The following is a 13,805-nucleotide window of genomic DNA, read 5'->3' on the forward strand; positions in this document are numbered from 1 at the left end:
AGGAGTAGCTAGGTCCATGGTGCTTGGATGGGCAACTGGAGGGTCTTTGTATGGTATGTAGAGTACAGTGGTACTAGGAGAGGTCCCAGTTTGCCTCCTGCCCAGGTGCCCTCAAGTGAACGTCCAACCTCTCGCACTGATTCCACTACCGCATGTGTATGAGTCTTTTTTGTGTGTGTATTTTATGTGTATTTCCTCTGTGTGTAATGTATATAAAGAAAACCAGGGTAAAAACATTTCAATTCCCTTGAGGGATCAACGAAGTCTTCTTCTGCCATTGATCACTTTTCACTTTACCAGTGGCCTCTCCTCCATTGCTTCCTGAACTGGCAGTGTCTCTTCTTGCAAGGTGCTTTGGGAAACGGAGTCCCCTTGTAACCTCAGGCTGCTCTGGAAAAAAGGGGCCCTCTCATTGGCCTCTTCCTGTACAGGGCTCCCAAAGGCATCGTCCTGCCCCGCCCCGTCACTGCCGAGAGACGTCTGGCTGACGTAGACGACAATGACATCCCCGCTGAAGTTCATCACCTGACCGCTGGAGATGAAGGTGGTGTTGTTGTTCCCAGAAACCTGACCTGAACAGAAAGAACATATGGAGACATAAGCTTATAGTTTCGCCATAGTTTGCTCGTCTAGGCTAGCCTAATGTAACAAACGCTGCTGTTTCACGGAAAATGAATCACCATGTCTCACTCGTGGTATAGAAAATGACGAGTATAATGACCCCTTATTGGGAAATGTTTAGAAGTATATATGTAGTATATATAGTTGTGAAAGACTCACACACACACAGACAGATAGCGCTTCCCCTATTCATGACGTCAGTGAAGAGGGGACTATATCTTGGCTAACCTCAGATGACAAATGGACAGTGGGTGTAATGACCATGCAGGATGACCACAGAGGGGCCACCGCTACATAGACCGCCATATCATATCCTTTCTGCCTTATTTGTCCAGCACTTTTTAGCGTGAGAAACTCAAGACCTCTAAAAACAAGTCATTTGTCAAGGGTTTCGGGTTTTACAGACATGGATGAATAAATTCAAAAACAGTGCAGTCAACTCTGTCTAACCTTTATTTCCGTCCAATACTGTTGCATGTTTCTCCAGAACGCATGATTTATCTCACCTTTATTGTTAAGCAACAATGTGATACCTGCCGCAAAATCATTTGTACAAACTTGCACTGATGTCCATGTAATGTTCATATATGGATTGCAGCCAACCAGGTGAATAAAGAAATAAACTGTGTTTTTGTTTTGTAACCCGTCTGTCACCACAATAAGCCTCTGGTTCCTATTTTATCCAGCCTCCTGTCTGAGTTTCCAGCCGACTGAACAAGCTGTGACTCACAGCTCATGCCTCATCTCTTCACACATGTGCGCACACACACACACACACACACACACACACACACACACACACACACACACACACACACACACACACACACACACACACACACACACACACACACACACACACACTCAAAGTTAATGTAAGCAAACATTTACCAGCAGACACTTTTACATCAACCTACATTAAAAAGCACACATAGCCCTATTAAGTTGCAAACACAGACAAACACACTCACAAACACTCACAGAGAGTGTGTGTCTGTGTTCCCCATCTGAGAGCCTTTCCCGGAATACCAGTCTGAGAGGTCTAGCTCCAAAATATGTCATATCACCACAACTTTGAAAACAAAGGCTCTATGGAATCTGCTTTGGTTCTTCTGTTTATCCTTTGTTAATACCAAGCTGATTTTTCTGGATGCCCAACAATTGCAGAAATACAGTCCACTGACAGGCGTTTTAAAGCAAAGGCTAAAGTTGAACTCTTGGAAACCCCTTTCCTGTTCAAGCTCAAAGAAAGCCACAATTGTACACAGTTCTCCTCAATCTTGCTCATTTTACATGGACCGCTGCCAGTTTAATTCCAGTAAAATATATCTGGGTCATTACTACTGTTGTGGTGAACAAACACTTAACCCTGAAACAGCTTCATTTAGATAGACAGTACTTGCTTCTATGTGTGAACTATGTGAGACAAATAGATATCAATGGTGAGAAGATATTTCAGGTGGACAGGTGAAACCTCCGGACCCTGCTTGACCTTTAAATAGCATATACTGGAAGACCATTAAATCACTTGTTATTACTGCATGATGGGAAATGGTGTTCACATCAGGCCAGCCAGAGTGTAATTAAAGAACCCAGTCATCAGTGAGAGTCAAAAAAGCTCTTCACATGTTTGTGTGTATGCGTGTTTTTGTTGGGTGGGCAGGGTTATAAAAGTATTACTCAAGCTGCGCACATCTTGCTTCAATTAAAGCTGTGGTCACTTTGCGCAACCCTATGGAACTCTGGGTAAACAGGAGCTTTGTAGATGGCATAGTTCACACTGACACACACACAACTGTGTATGTGAGAGTGTGGTTCTGGTGGTTCACTGGCTCATCAAACACTCGCGGATCTTATTCCTGCTTCCTGTGTGGTCCCCCAAAAATTCAGGGTCCAACTATCAATACTGGCTTTAATAAAACATACTTCTTGGAAACAATGAAAAAAACTTCTCATTCTTATGCTGAAACCAATCCTACTGTTGTAAGTAGTGTTCAGATTGTCCGCCTAATAATACCCCATTTTGAGCAAACCACTGTCTCAATCAGACTGTTCTGATAATACTGCTTTTATAACTAACCATAACCACTCAGTGTTTGAGGCACAATATGTTTCCCGGAGACTTCTCTCTTTGGCAGTGAGTAAAGGTCTCTGTGAGAACAATACAAGTTCAACCATGTGACAGTAAAACTTTCCATTAAAACCAACATGAATTTCACTGTGTTGTTCTTGGTTGCCAGTCCCACCTATTCTGCGGAAAGTGAGTGCTGCTATGAAGTATATCAAATCATGTATGGGTACGACCCTGTGGCATTACAGTGGTGGCTGCCTACACAAACAAAGAACACAGAATCCACCTGGCAAACATAACTGTGGTCCCACAGTCTTTGTAATGAGCCATTATCCTCAGAGCACACAACCACTGCACATTCAGTTCTCATTGACATTGTTGAGTGGTCGTAGCAAAAAATATCCAGGAATTATCCATCGACAAGCATCTTCTTACTGCGCCACGAAGACTAAAAATAGTTTGACTTTTTGGGAATTTACACACATTTATGGAAGGCCATATCTGCCATGGGAAAAAAATGGATGAAAACTTTGGTAATAATAAAAAAGAAAAAAAGAAAAACAGTAGCGTTAATACAAAGTGAATGTAAGGCTAATACAAAGAGATACAAAATCGAATATAATTGAAAAAGTAAATCAAAAGTATAAGTCAATATTACAAAACACAAACTCATTATGAATTTTGCAATAGTAAGTCAAATGCACTACTGTGATTATATAAAATACTCATTATATAACTTAATAAAAGTATGAAAATAAGTCAAAATACTTCTTTGTTAAAAGTTTGAATTAGTATCTAAAACTATTGAGTTAAAAAAAATCATGATGCTAAATTAGTAACTCACATTTTTTACCTCCTTTTTTTATCATTTTAAATCACATCATATCTCACCATCAGTATTTTTTTTGTCCTTTCTATTATTTTGTTTATGTTTTTCTTCCATAGCTTCCATAGCATTTTTGATTTAAGGGTGAGACCAAGTGTCTTAGAGTGACTTTCTTCTTTTTCTTCTTTTTTTTGTTGATGCCAGGATGTGCCCTGTTTTACATTGTTACGTACCTGAGGTAAGAGTTGGTTCAGCCAGCTGACTATGGAGACTCTCAGGTGAGCAGTCCAGTTCTGGCTCCACAGACGAGAGCTTGCTTCCCCCCAGGCTTTCCCCCCAGGAAAGTCCTTGGCCTTGCTCCTGGCATGAGGCCTCAGATGGTTTGTCCAGGTAGAGATCTCCAACGGATGAGGAAGTCTTCAGGGGGCTGACAGAGGTCATCATGGAGGTTGTGCTGTTCTCTGTTGAGGTGGAGTCTGTGCTTGCCAGTCTGTATAGTTCCTCCTGTTTCACCAGCGACCTGTCAGTCAGGTGAGATTTGAACCCTGGTCTCACCTGAGCTTGAGACAATGGCAGGCAGAGTTCAGGAAGCGGACTGGGTGGAGGGATTACAGAGGTGGTGTGGAGGAGTGGAGGAGAAATGGAAACAAGTGATGTGACCCCTGCGTCACTCTTGGACAAAACCATCTTTTCTTGATTTCCATCAACATTTTCTGCCCTTACACTCCCGCTTTTCCCATTCTCATCTCCGTCCTTTTCTCCATCCAGCCCCCCACATGAGCAGGTTCCTGCAGTCCCAGAGCTGACAGCCTGGCTACAGTCCTCATTCTCCCCTACTTCCAATGGCTCACGGACGGGAATAACACACACACAAGAACCTGCCATTAGAGGAGACGCAGTATAAATCTCCTCCTCTTCTGACACCTCCTCAGGTTCTCCAGAGCCTTCACTCTTATCCTGTGTCACTGTCTTCCCTTTTGTCCCTTCCCCCTTTGTGCCTTTGGTTCCTTCTTCCCCTGTCATTTCCCCTGTGAAGGGCAGTGAGACCTTGACATCAGAGGTGGGGAAGCTGCATGGGAGCTCATCAGTGGGGCAGATGAGTTTGGTGGTCTCACATGGTGTACATTTGGGGCCTCCAGGGCCTGCTCCAATTCCTCCTCCTGCTCCACTTTGGTAAAGAGGGGCCAAAGTCTCCTAGATTGACAGAAACAAACAAAGCAGCATTGTAAATAACTATCATTTTGTGCATGACAAGCATGAAATATTTGGTTTCCTAAACTCTATGTAGTTTAAGATATAAGAGCTGTATTCATTCCTACTTCGCTTCATTTGATCATATATTTCATAAAGGATCTAATAAGTAGGTGAGATTACTTGCAATACCCTTTGTTTCTGTGTAGCTTTTAAACTGGCATTCAACATTACCTGTTGTATTCTACTCCTCTTCAGATTCTGGACACAGGATCGTAGATTCACTGGACAAAGAAACAACATGTAATACTGAATAAAATGCAGGCATAGACATATTTCCTTCAATGTCCTGCAAATAGGCTGGCGAATCATTTTTCACATTAAAGGGGACATATTATGCTCATCTTAGATTCATACTTGTATTTTGGGGCTTCTAGTAGAACATGTGTACATGCTTTAATGTTAAAAAACAAAACAATTTTCTAATACTGTCTGTCTGAAACACTCTGTTTTAGCTCCTGTCTCCTCTGATTGGTCAGTATTTTCTGTGTACATTTCTTGGCGACTCTGCACCATCATTAGAGCCGGGGAATGACCATAATGGCACTGTAGCAGTACTTTCTCATTTTATATAACAGTGTTGTGACATCTCAAGCTTTCCTGATGGCTCGTGTAAAGGCATTATTTCTGAATAGGGGCCGTGTGCATTTCTCCATGGGTTGAGCATGTTGATGCTTTCACAGTATTTATATAGCATCTAGACCTGCTTCATGATCAAATAAGATTAAACATTTTTACTTAATACAATACGGGACTTTTAAACAGCAAATAAAATCTAAAGTAGTTACTTTTTTATTTACTACAATGTATTATTCATTTCATTTGCTGTAAAAGTAGTAGTAAAAGTGAATATGTGTGACATTCATCTTCAAGCATCATAGCAAGAAGAGAATTTCAAGATGAATGATTGTAACATACCTGAAAGTAATTTCAGTTTGTCCTTGTAGCAGAAGAGGAGCAGGATGAGGAGACAGAGAACAGTGATGACTGACAGCACTGAAACTATAACCCAGGAGGGTGCTGCACCTGCAAGAAAGAGGAGTTCAGAGCTCGCTTTTTCACTCTACGTCTACTGTCAGTCTTAAATGTCTGCCAAAATGTGCAAAAAGTCTGTCAAAAACATAATAAATCCGACTCTGTTTCCCACACTTACTAAGACATTAAGGCTTCCAAGTAGCAGAAATTATATTTGCCCAAGGAAAGGTGTCCATTTATTTTGAGTTATGCATTAAATTGGCTTTGTACGGTGAATGTGTCCATGTCTTACCTGTCTTACCAGGGACAAGTAGTGGTCCACACTCTGCATCTGCCTGAGCGCTGCCAGGCTTTGTTTCACTCCTGCCCTCAGCCTTACAACTAGAATCACAAAGAGAAGTGGAATATTTTTACAACTGGACATACTACTTGCATTTTTCTTACCCTCTACTTTTAACTAACCAACCTGCCAGCCTTTATAGTTGCACTGTAACAGATTGCTGTAAGAAAACAACCAAATTGTGACAGTAACATACTGTCTTCCATTAAAAAGCTATTATACTGTGGAAAACAATGCATTCTGGGCACAATATTTGTAGGTAGTTTGCCGTTTCCCATAAAAAAAAAAAAAAAAAAAAATATATATATATATATATATATGATATTTTCTAAGTCTCTTCTTGTCCACATTTGTAATGGCTGTATTTTACTTAACTAACTCATTCAGTATATAGTATATTAAAATTACTGAGGTTACACTGAAAACAGCGCTTAATTCGTAGTAATTGGCTTTCAGACAGTAATATGCTCTATTTACAAAAAATGACTGCATTGTATACTGCAACGATATTGCAACTAGCTTCAGCACTATACTGTGTTTTAGTCTACTGAAAAAAGACTTTACTGTAATTCAGTATGTGGTTTTATCACAGTAACATACTGTAAAGTAGATAACAGTAAAGGAACTGTAAAATTAACAGTGTAACACAGTATTCTACTGTTAATTTACAAGACAATCGTTTACAGTGTGGATCTGCAGTGATGAAGGACAGAAAGAGGAAAAGATGGAGAACAAAAAGAAAATTCTCCCTCCCTCGCTCCCTCGTCACCATCATCATTACAGATCCGGCCGGCAGTGGAAGCTGCTGTCTGGTCCAGGGTTCCAGGGGAAGTGGTGTGGGCATTACTCATAACAGTTGGCTGGTGGTGAGGCAGAAGACAGCCACCTAACTGCATTTTCCCTTCAAAACACCAAAAGATTCCAGGCAAAAATGTGTATGTGGTTCCATATAAACACTTACTTAGTCCATTGTTTGCATTGTTCAGCATCGTTGTCAGCAGAGAAGAAGCCTTTCTTACATGCAACACATGTCTTCCGTCCATTAGTAGACTCTGGAATTAATGACAAACATTGTAGTTTATCTCTAAATGACACTACCACAAATAATGGTTCGAGGTGGTTTTTTGTGATAGTGGGTCTCACCAGGATCCTCCTCGAGTCCGAATCCAGGTCTACAGTTTGGTATCGTCTCGCAGAACTCACAGTTGATGGGGGAGCACTGGAGACCGGCATGGCAGCGACATGGCTCCTCTGCCACAGGGTTTTCAGATCTCTCCCTAAAACCCTTACCTGGTCGTCGAAGGGAACAGTTTTTTAGTGTAATAATCACATGTATTGCATCTAAAACTCAACGCCACAGGCTGATCCGTCTATCTTTTTTTGCTGCTTGTTTAGAGTTTGGGATTGACTTTAGAATTAGAGATAATTCAGATAATGACACAAATTGATGCAATCCTATTTTCATATTTTCAGCCACTTTCCTGAAGTTAACTTTATCAAAATTATACACAGGGACATTTTATGTTATTATCAGAACATTCTTGAAACCTTGAAATCACTACAACAGAATTCGATACTTTAATAAACCCTTAATCTTAACTTCTGTTGAAACCGTATAAAAGATGTAATCTGTGAGGCATTGTTCGATTTATGGCTTCATAATAAAAGGCTTGTTCTCTATAGAAGTGAAGTAGGAGTGGACAAAATATTTTAAAATTATAATGTTATATTTCAATTTAAAATATTTAAGTGGTTTGCTGAAGATGCAGGTACTGACCTTGGTCACAGACCTTCTGCTGAAGACAGGTCTTCATTTCAGTCCAGCCGGGCTGGTATTCACCATGAGGACATCTAACACATTTAGGCTCAGGGGAACCATTGCAGTCGGAAAACACTCTGAAGCCTAAAACCGAAAAAAGAAAATGAGAGAGAGAAAGAGACAGAGGGAGGAAGAAAGACAGATGGAGTTAACAACCCATACATAATCACAGTAACCACTAAAAACCTAATGGAAGAAGAGAAAAGAAGAAGGAAATTGACTAAATTAGAACCCCTTTCCTCTTTTAGATAAATGGGTACTTCTAGTGGATCAAATGTCAACGCAAATTGTGTGTGTATGTGTGTGGTTGTGAAAACACATGTGCACGCCCGAGCCATTTTAAGCCAAAATGTTCCGTTTTTAAACATCCTTCCTCTTTTGATTCAGGATCTTTGTGAATGGAATTCTATTTTTATTTTATGCTGCTTCTTTTGAGTACAGCAGATGCTCATTCCACTCTCTTGTGTTTTACTTTGATCCCTGTGTGTGTGTGTGTGTGTGTGTATGTGTGTGTGTGTTATTACCTGGTTGACACTTCTTGCAACATCTGGAGCCGCTTAAATAATGTGTTTCATCACACTGGAGAGCTTTGGAGACCACATTCTGAAAAATATCAAGGCATAAAATTACATTTCTGTTGTTTTGTGATAGTTTGGATTTTTATATGACAGGAAACAAAGCAATATTGTATCCTTTCGAATATCTTTCTAAAAAACAAATTATATATTGTTTTTCTTGATCAAAAACACTGATTTTGTCTGTGATATTTTCCTCAATGCATGCCATGCTTTTTCAATGCCAATCTTTCTCCTTCAGTTCACCTTTAAATCTACACTTGATATTTTAAGATGGCGGTGAGTAATGAGAGGAAAAGGACGGTTTAAACATTTCCAAGACATGCCCAGGAATTCTTTCCACACTCTCAGAAGCACCTGACCACAGCAGCATTGCGCAGCCTCCAAACCAGCAAACCAAAGCCCAATAGCACCCAGTTACATAAGGAGAAGCAACTGGAACTGAATGCAATCAAGTTGGTTTGGAATTAATAACGGTCGGCAGCAGATATTCCCTGAACCTCACTAGTGAGCTGTAAAAATGAAAATTACTGTATTTTTGGCAATATTGATCAAATTGCCCATTAAGAAAATTGTCAGATTTAAAAAAAATCCTGAGGCAGTTATTTAGCTGGAAGGTAATTCATCCTATTCTAACTTGCTATAATACTAAGTCTCCTGTTGTCATTCAACAGTGTAGCAAGTTAGCATGGAGTAGCATAGTTCTTGTTGCAAGAATCATGGAACCGTGAAACATCTGTGCATGTTTTAAACTATTCATGGGAACTGTAGTAAAAAAGGCCACAAAGGTAAGCCATGCAGGCTTACACACACACACACACACACACACACACACACACACACACACACACACACACACACACACACACACACACACACACACACACACACACACACACACACACACACACACACACACACACACACACACACACACACACACACACACACACACACACACACACACACACTACAGCCACCCTAATTTAGGAGCTGGTGAACTCCTAGCCACATTGCTGAATTACAGAATCTGGCTGTTATGACAGAAACTATGCCAAAACCACAGTGTCTACATATAAACGTAGAAAAATACAACCTATAGGCCTGACTGCACTCTGACCTCAGACCAACCTCTTTCTTTTCTCTCATTCAGCCCTTCTGAAAGCTGCTTTCTCCACGAAATTACACAAATTCAGTCATTCTTACTGTAATTTCTACTGTATTAAAGAAAATGCTGATGTGACAAATTCATCCTCCTACTCCCAGAAGGCAACATTCATAAGTCTATCTGTCATCATGCTCCTCATGAATGGCAATCTTTTCATTCCCACATTGCATCTGTCTACCTGTAACTCAAATGTTTACCTTGTCTTGCACACCGTCTCCTCTGCTTTCCTTAGTTAGGTCTTCCCCTCTCCTTCTCACACCTCCATGTTAAACTCTGTTTAGTCTCTGTGTCTGTCTGTCTGTCCAGCCTCAGGCTACAACTGCACAACATGAACACTGGCAAGCATTTAATTACCCCCATTAAGCCTCTCACACATCAGCCAGTCTTTGTTTTAGAATCCAGGCAGAGGGCTAATGATGCACAGCGCTCATAGCTCGGACCGCAGCAGTAATGAGGACCATGTGCTGCAACACACAGAAGTGACAGAGGGAGGAAAGGTTCCCATGCTAAGAGGTTGATGTTTTTACACTGGAGATAGACAGTTGGATCGATAGATAGAAAGAGATGTGGAGCCAGTGGTAGTCAATCCTAGCAACTGGGCCAGAGTGCAAAGGAAGCCAAAAGAATGCTGGGAATTGTATTTTTGCTACCACCACATCTAAACATTGGGTCGCAGTTATGCAGAGCAGTATGTTTCAACTCGCTAAATATATATGTAAGAGAAAAAAAGAGCTGATCCACCCTATATGATTATAGGTTATCATGACAGTCAAGACAGAATATTCAACCTCAAAGCTAACTTGCATGGACTCAAATCATGTTTGAGTTTGTGAGTGTAACAGAAATTATACAAAAAAAGTGATCAAGGAGAGAAGGGAGATAGTCAGATTCATGGACAAATTAAGGTGTGTTGGATTAGAAAAAAAAGGGCATTCATTTTCCTGTTGCTCCTGTTGAAATGATATTCAGTAACTACTCTTTTTTCTTTTTTCCTCCTAGCTGTGTTGTGTATCTCTTTAAAAGCCTTCACCAGTTGTGTGAACCCTTGGAACAGGAGTGGGATGCAGAGTGCATTCCATTTGCTGTCAGTGCACCAGAGAATTTGCATAACGGCCACAGCAGCCGCTGGCACAGAGCCAAGAGAAGCACAGCCTGACTTTATTCAGTATCACCTCTTCTACGATAAGGTGCTGTAAAAGTGAAAGGCACAATTGAATCTTTGTACAATGCACCTGTGATTAATTATTTAAAAGCCATAAAAACAAATCCTTTGAAGTAACACCTGCAAAAATCTGATTCTCAAAAAACCAAACAACCTCAAAACTATAACCATGTGAGCATTTTAAAACTTAGTGGATTATAACTGAAGTAGTTATCAAACACAGTTTCCATTGTAAAACTGGGTATCAATGGAGCAAGACACATCAGGGTGCACATGAAACATATTATTTTAGAATGACGGGAAGTATGGCTTATGAGCTCACAGATGAGCTGGGAAATCAGCAAAGACAGCTCAATAATCAAGGAAGAACAGATACTACAAAAGTTGGAAAACAAGTCCCTGGACAACAATAATCTGTGCTAATATTTTTTTGATTGAAGACAGAGCTCAATCACAGTGTGTTAGAGACATACTAAAGGGCTTAAAACAATTATAATCCAATTATGTCTGTACACAAAGCACTATTGTGATACAAGACTGAATGCTTTATTTATCAAATGAATGTCTCTGTTGTCTGTGTAGTTCAATCAAGTTTGTATCTGCAGGCCTGAGGCAATGCACTGTTATTGCTCAAGTCGAGATCAACACTGATTGGGGATGTGACAGGGGATGTATGCATGGGTGGATGGTTTTTGATTCAATATTAGATGTAGAGAGAGATTTCTGATTGAGTGAGAAAGATGGTAAGATGCATGAGCGCATGGACGGCTAGGCGCTGGCAAAGAAAAAGCACAGGAGCCATGTAAGTAGTCAAGTAAATGAATCCACCAAATCTCTGTTTATTCATGATGTATGTACTTTTAAGCTTTCGACATCTTGAAGTAATCGTGTATTGCTCAATGTCACACAGACAGACAGTTGAAATGAATTTGGAATGGATTGGATGAAGTGGTTGAAAACCAAGAAAATGAAGGGGAATTCTTTGGGACACTGTGAGTCAGTAATGGTGAGAACAAACCAAAGCCAAAGGTTTGCAGTGTCACCTTATAACGTAGATGAAAAATATTTCCTCCTTTTACACTCTGACTCGCTTTCCAGGCCTTGCACTGTTGTTGCCACCACTTGAACAATTGTGACAGTGAAAAAAACATCTTTCTTCTGTGCCTATTACCTCTCTGGATCAGAGCAAGAAGCAGTGCCCTCCCTAAGTATTATCTCTTGCAACACATTTTGGTGAAGCAGAGAAAAAAAGAGGGAAGAAAGCTCGTCTGTTCCAGTCAAAGTCATAACGATGCTGTTTTACGGTAACACAGGCAAACAGGCAGTGATAGATCACTGGTGCCCAGCAGTCCCGCCACTACAACCACATTTTATAAACTTCTCCACCTGGACGGAATTAGATCCTTGGACTAAACAACATTGACATGTCATGGCCATTCACTTTTTTCCACTAATTAAACTGCAATTGTTGATCAGCTGAGATATTATATAGCTATTAAAACATGTAAAAATACAGTTAAAGTGTTTGATACAGTGAAAACAAAAACATGATCACCAAAAAGCTGATGTTTTTGTATGATGCATTTAACTGCCTATAACCGTATGGTGATAGTGACAGTGAAATTAATATGATAACAATCATGCAGTCCTGATTCATAGGGGATAAAATGTTTTAGGTTTTAGTGGCTACCCTTCTCGATCTCTGTGGGACCCTAGTTGGATTCCTCTCCAGATGCTTAGATCTGGCAGATCTAATGAGGTTCCTGATGAGCCATTTGGCCAGCGCTGGGCCCCCATGGACCAGGAGAGAATGCTTGGTAGAGGGAGAGGAGCATCCAACTGCCAGCGGCGTTTTTGCGGTCAGAACAGGGGAGGTGGACTCGACCCAAACACAACTGTTTCCAGTAAGTGTCCGGGCATAAAAAGTCTGAAATAAAAAAATAATTCTCCCCATTCTCCCTTTGACCAGTTCACAAGAATCATCTGATGTGATGACACACATATTCTGGTTTACGGTTTTGCATACCTCCATACTCACTACAAGTATACTATTATGATCAGTATTTTGCACGTAGTAGTTATCCAGTTTTTTGACTAAAGTAGTTATCCAGTCTTTTGACTTAAGTAGTTATCCAGTCTTTTGACTAATAATGCCTTCTCTAATTTTATTATCAGGGAGATCAAAACATTGATCCAGAAGTGTGTCTTTACCTGTGCGTAAAAGATGACGAGGACGCACGTTATCCAGCCTCGGACTATCCAACTTGCTGAAAAGTTCAAGCTCATCTCTGCTGGTTAGTGAAGACAACTTCTGAGGCAAACCTTTCTTTCTCAACCACTCTTGACTCCAAGATCCGAATCTTCTTCAATGTCCTCACAGTAAATCACTTCTTCGTGTGTGCGTAAATGTGGCGGGGCCTCCACACCGTCTCACAGGGCATTCTTGCGCCTTCATTCCCGGTTAGCCAGCTGCAGTTCCCACCTCTCTTCTGCTCTCATCTTCCTTCTGCTTTCACCCACGCGTTGTGGAGGAAGCTGCATGCAACAGCTTGTAAAAACTGACGGACTGACTGAAGGAGGGAGGGAACTCCTCCCACGTTGTCATATGTAAAAAAAAAAAAAAAAAAAAAAAAAAAAAGGAAAAAAAGTTTACCCACCTCTTTGCTCCTGGCTGTTAGCACTGATCTCTCTCTGAATAAACGAGTGTGTATGTGTTATATAGTTGATAAGTGTGCCTGATTGTTTGACATACGAGATTACCATGGTACTGTCTTTTGTTTGTGATGACCAACTTTAATGTTTAGCTGTGTATCGGCCTGCACTCCCACAACCTGCACATCTTATTTGTCATGTGGCACTTCTCATGTGAGTGGTCAAACAAGTTGCAGTATGACCTCACACACTGTAAGCAAAGCATGTGGTCACTTTCATAGATCTCACTTCCTGCATTTGCCATTCATCATAGAAGTAAGTGGGCTGGCCCCAGTATAGTTCCTG

At 40.7% G+C, this 13,805-nt stretch overlaps 1 protein-coding gene across 1 annotated transcript in view; it reads right to left on the reverse strand.

Annotated features, from left to right (window-relative positions):
• tnfrsf11a (tumor necrosis factor receptor superfamily, member 11a, NFKB activator) overlaps positions 1-13,271 on the reverse strand; it is a 14,583-nt gene extending 1,312 nt beyond the window's left edge. Inside the window, exons 1-10 of the mRNA XM_059327157.1 lie at positions 13,020-13,271; positions 8,428-8,506; positions 7,862-7,987; positions 7,228-7,374; positions 7,046-7,136; positions 6,037-6,125; positions 5,688-5,795; positions 4,944-4,993; positions 3,752-4,712; positions 1-572 (exon numbers count right to left, since the gene is read on the reverse strand). The exon at positions 1-572 is cut by the window's left edge and continues 1,312 nt beyond it. Coding sequence (XP_059183140.1) covers positions 289-572; positions 3,752-4,712; positions 4,944-4,993; positions 5,688-5,795; positions 6,037-6,125; positions 7,046-7,136; positions 7,228-7,374; positions 7,862-7,987; positions 8,428-8,506; positions 13,020-13,094 — 2,010 coding nt within the window. The 5' untranslated portion in view covers positions 13,095-13,271 and the 3' untranslated portion in view covers positions 1-288. The remainder of the gene's footprint in view (positions 573-3,751; positions 4,713-4,943; positions 4,994-5,687; positions 5,796-6,036; positions 6,126-7,045; positions 7,137-7,227; positions 7,375-7,861; positions 7,988-8,427; positions 8,507-13,019) is intronic.
• Between the last annotated feature and the right edge of the window lie 534 nt (positions 13,272-13,805).

The sequence above is a fragment of the Centropristis striata genome, chromosome 23 (genome assembly GCF_030273125.1).
Source record: "Centropristis striata isolate RG_2023a ecotype Rhode Island chromosome 23, C.striata_1.0, whole genome shotgun sequence".
NCBI classification, from domain to species: domain Eukaryota; kingdom Metazoa; phylum Chordata; class Actinopteri; order Perciformes; family Serranidae; genus Centropristis; species Centropristis striata.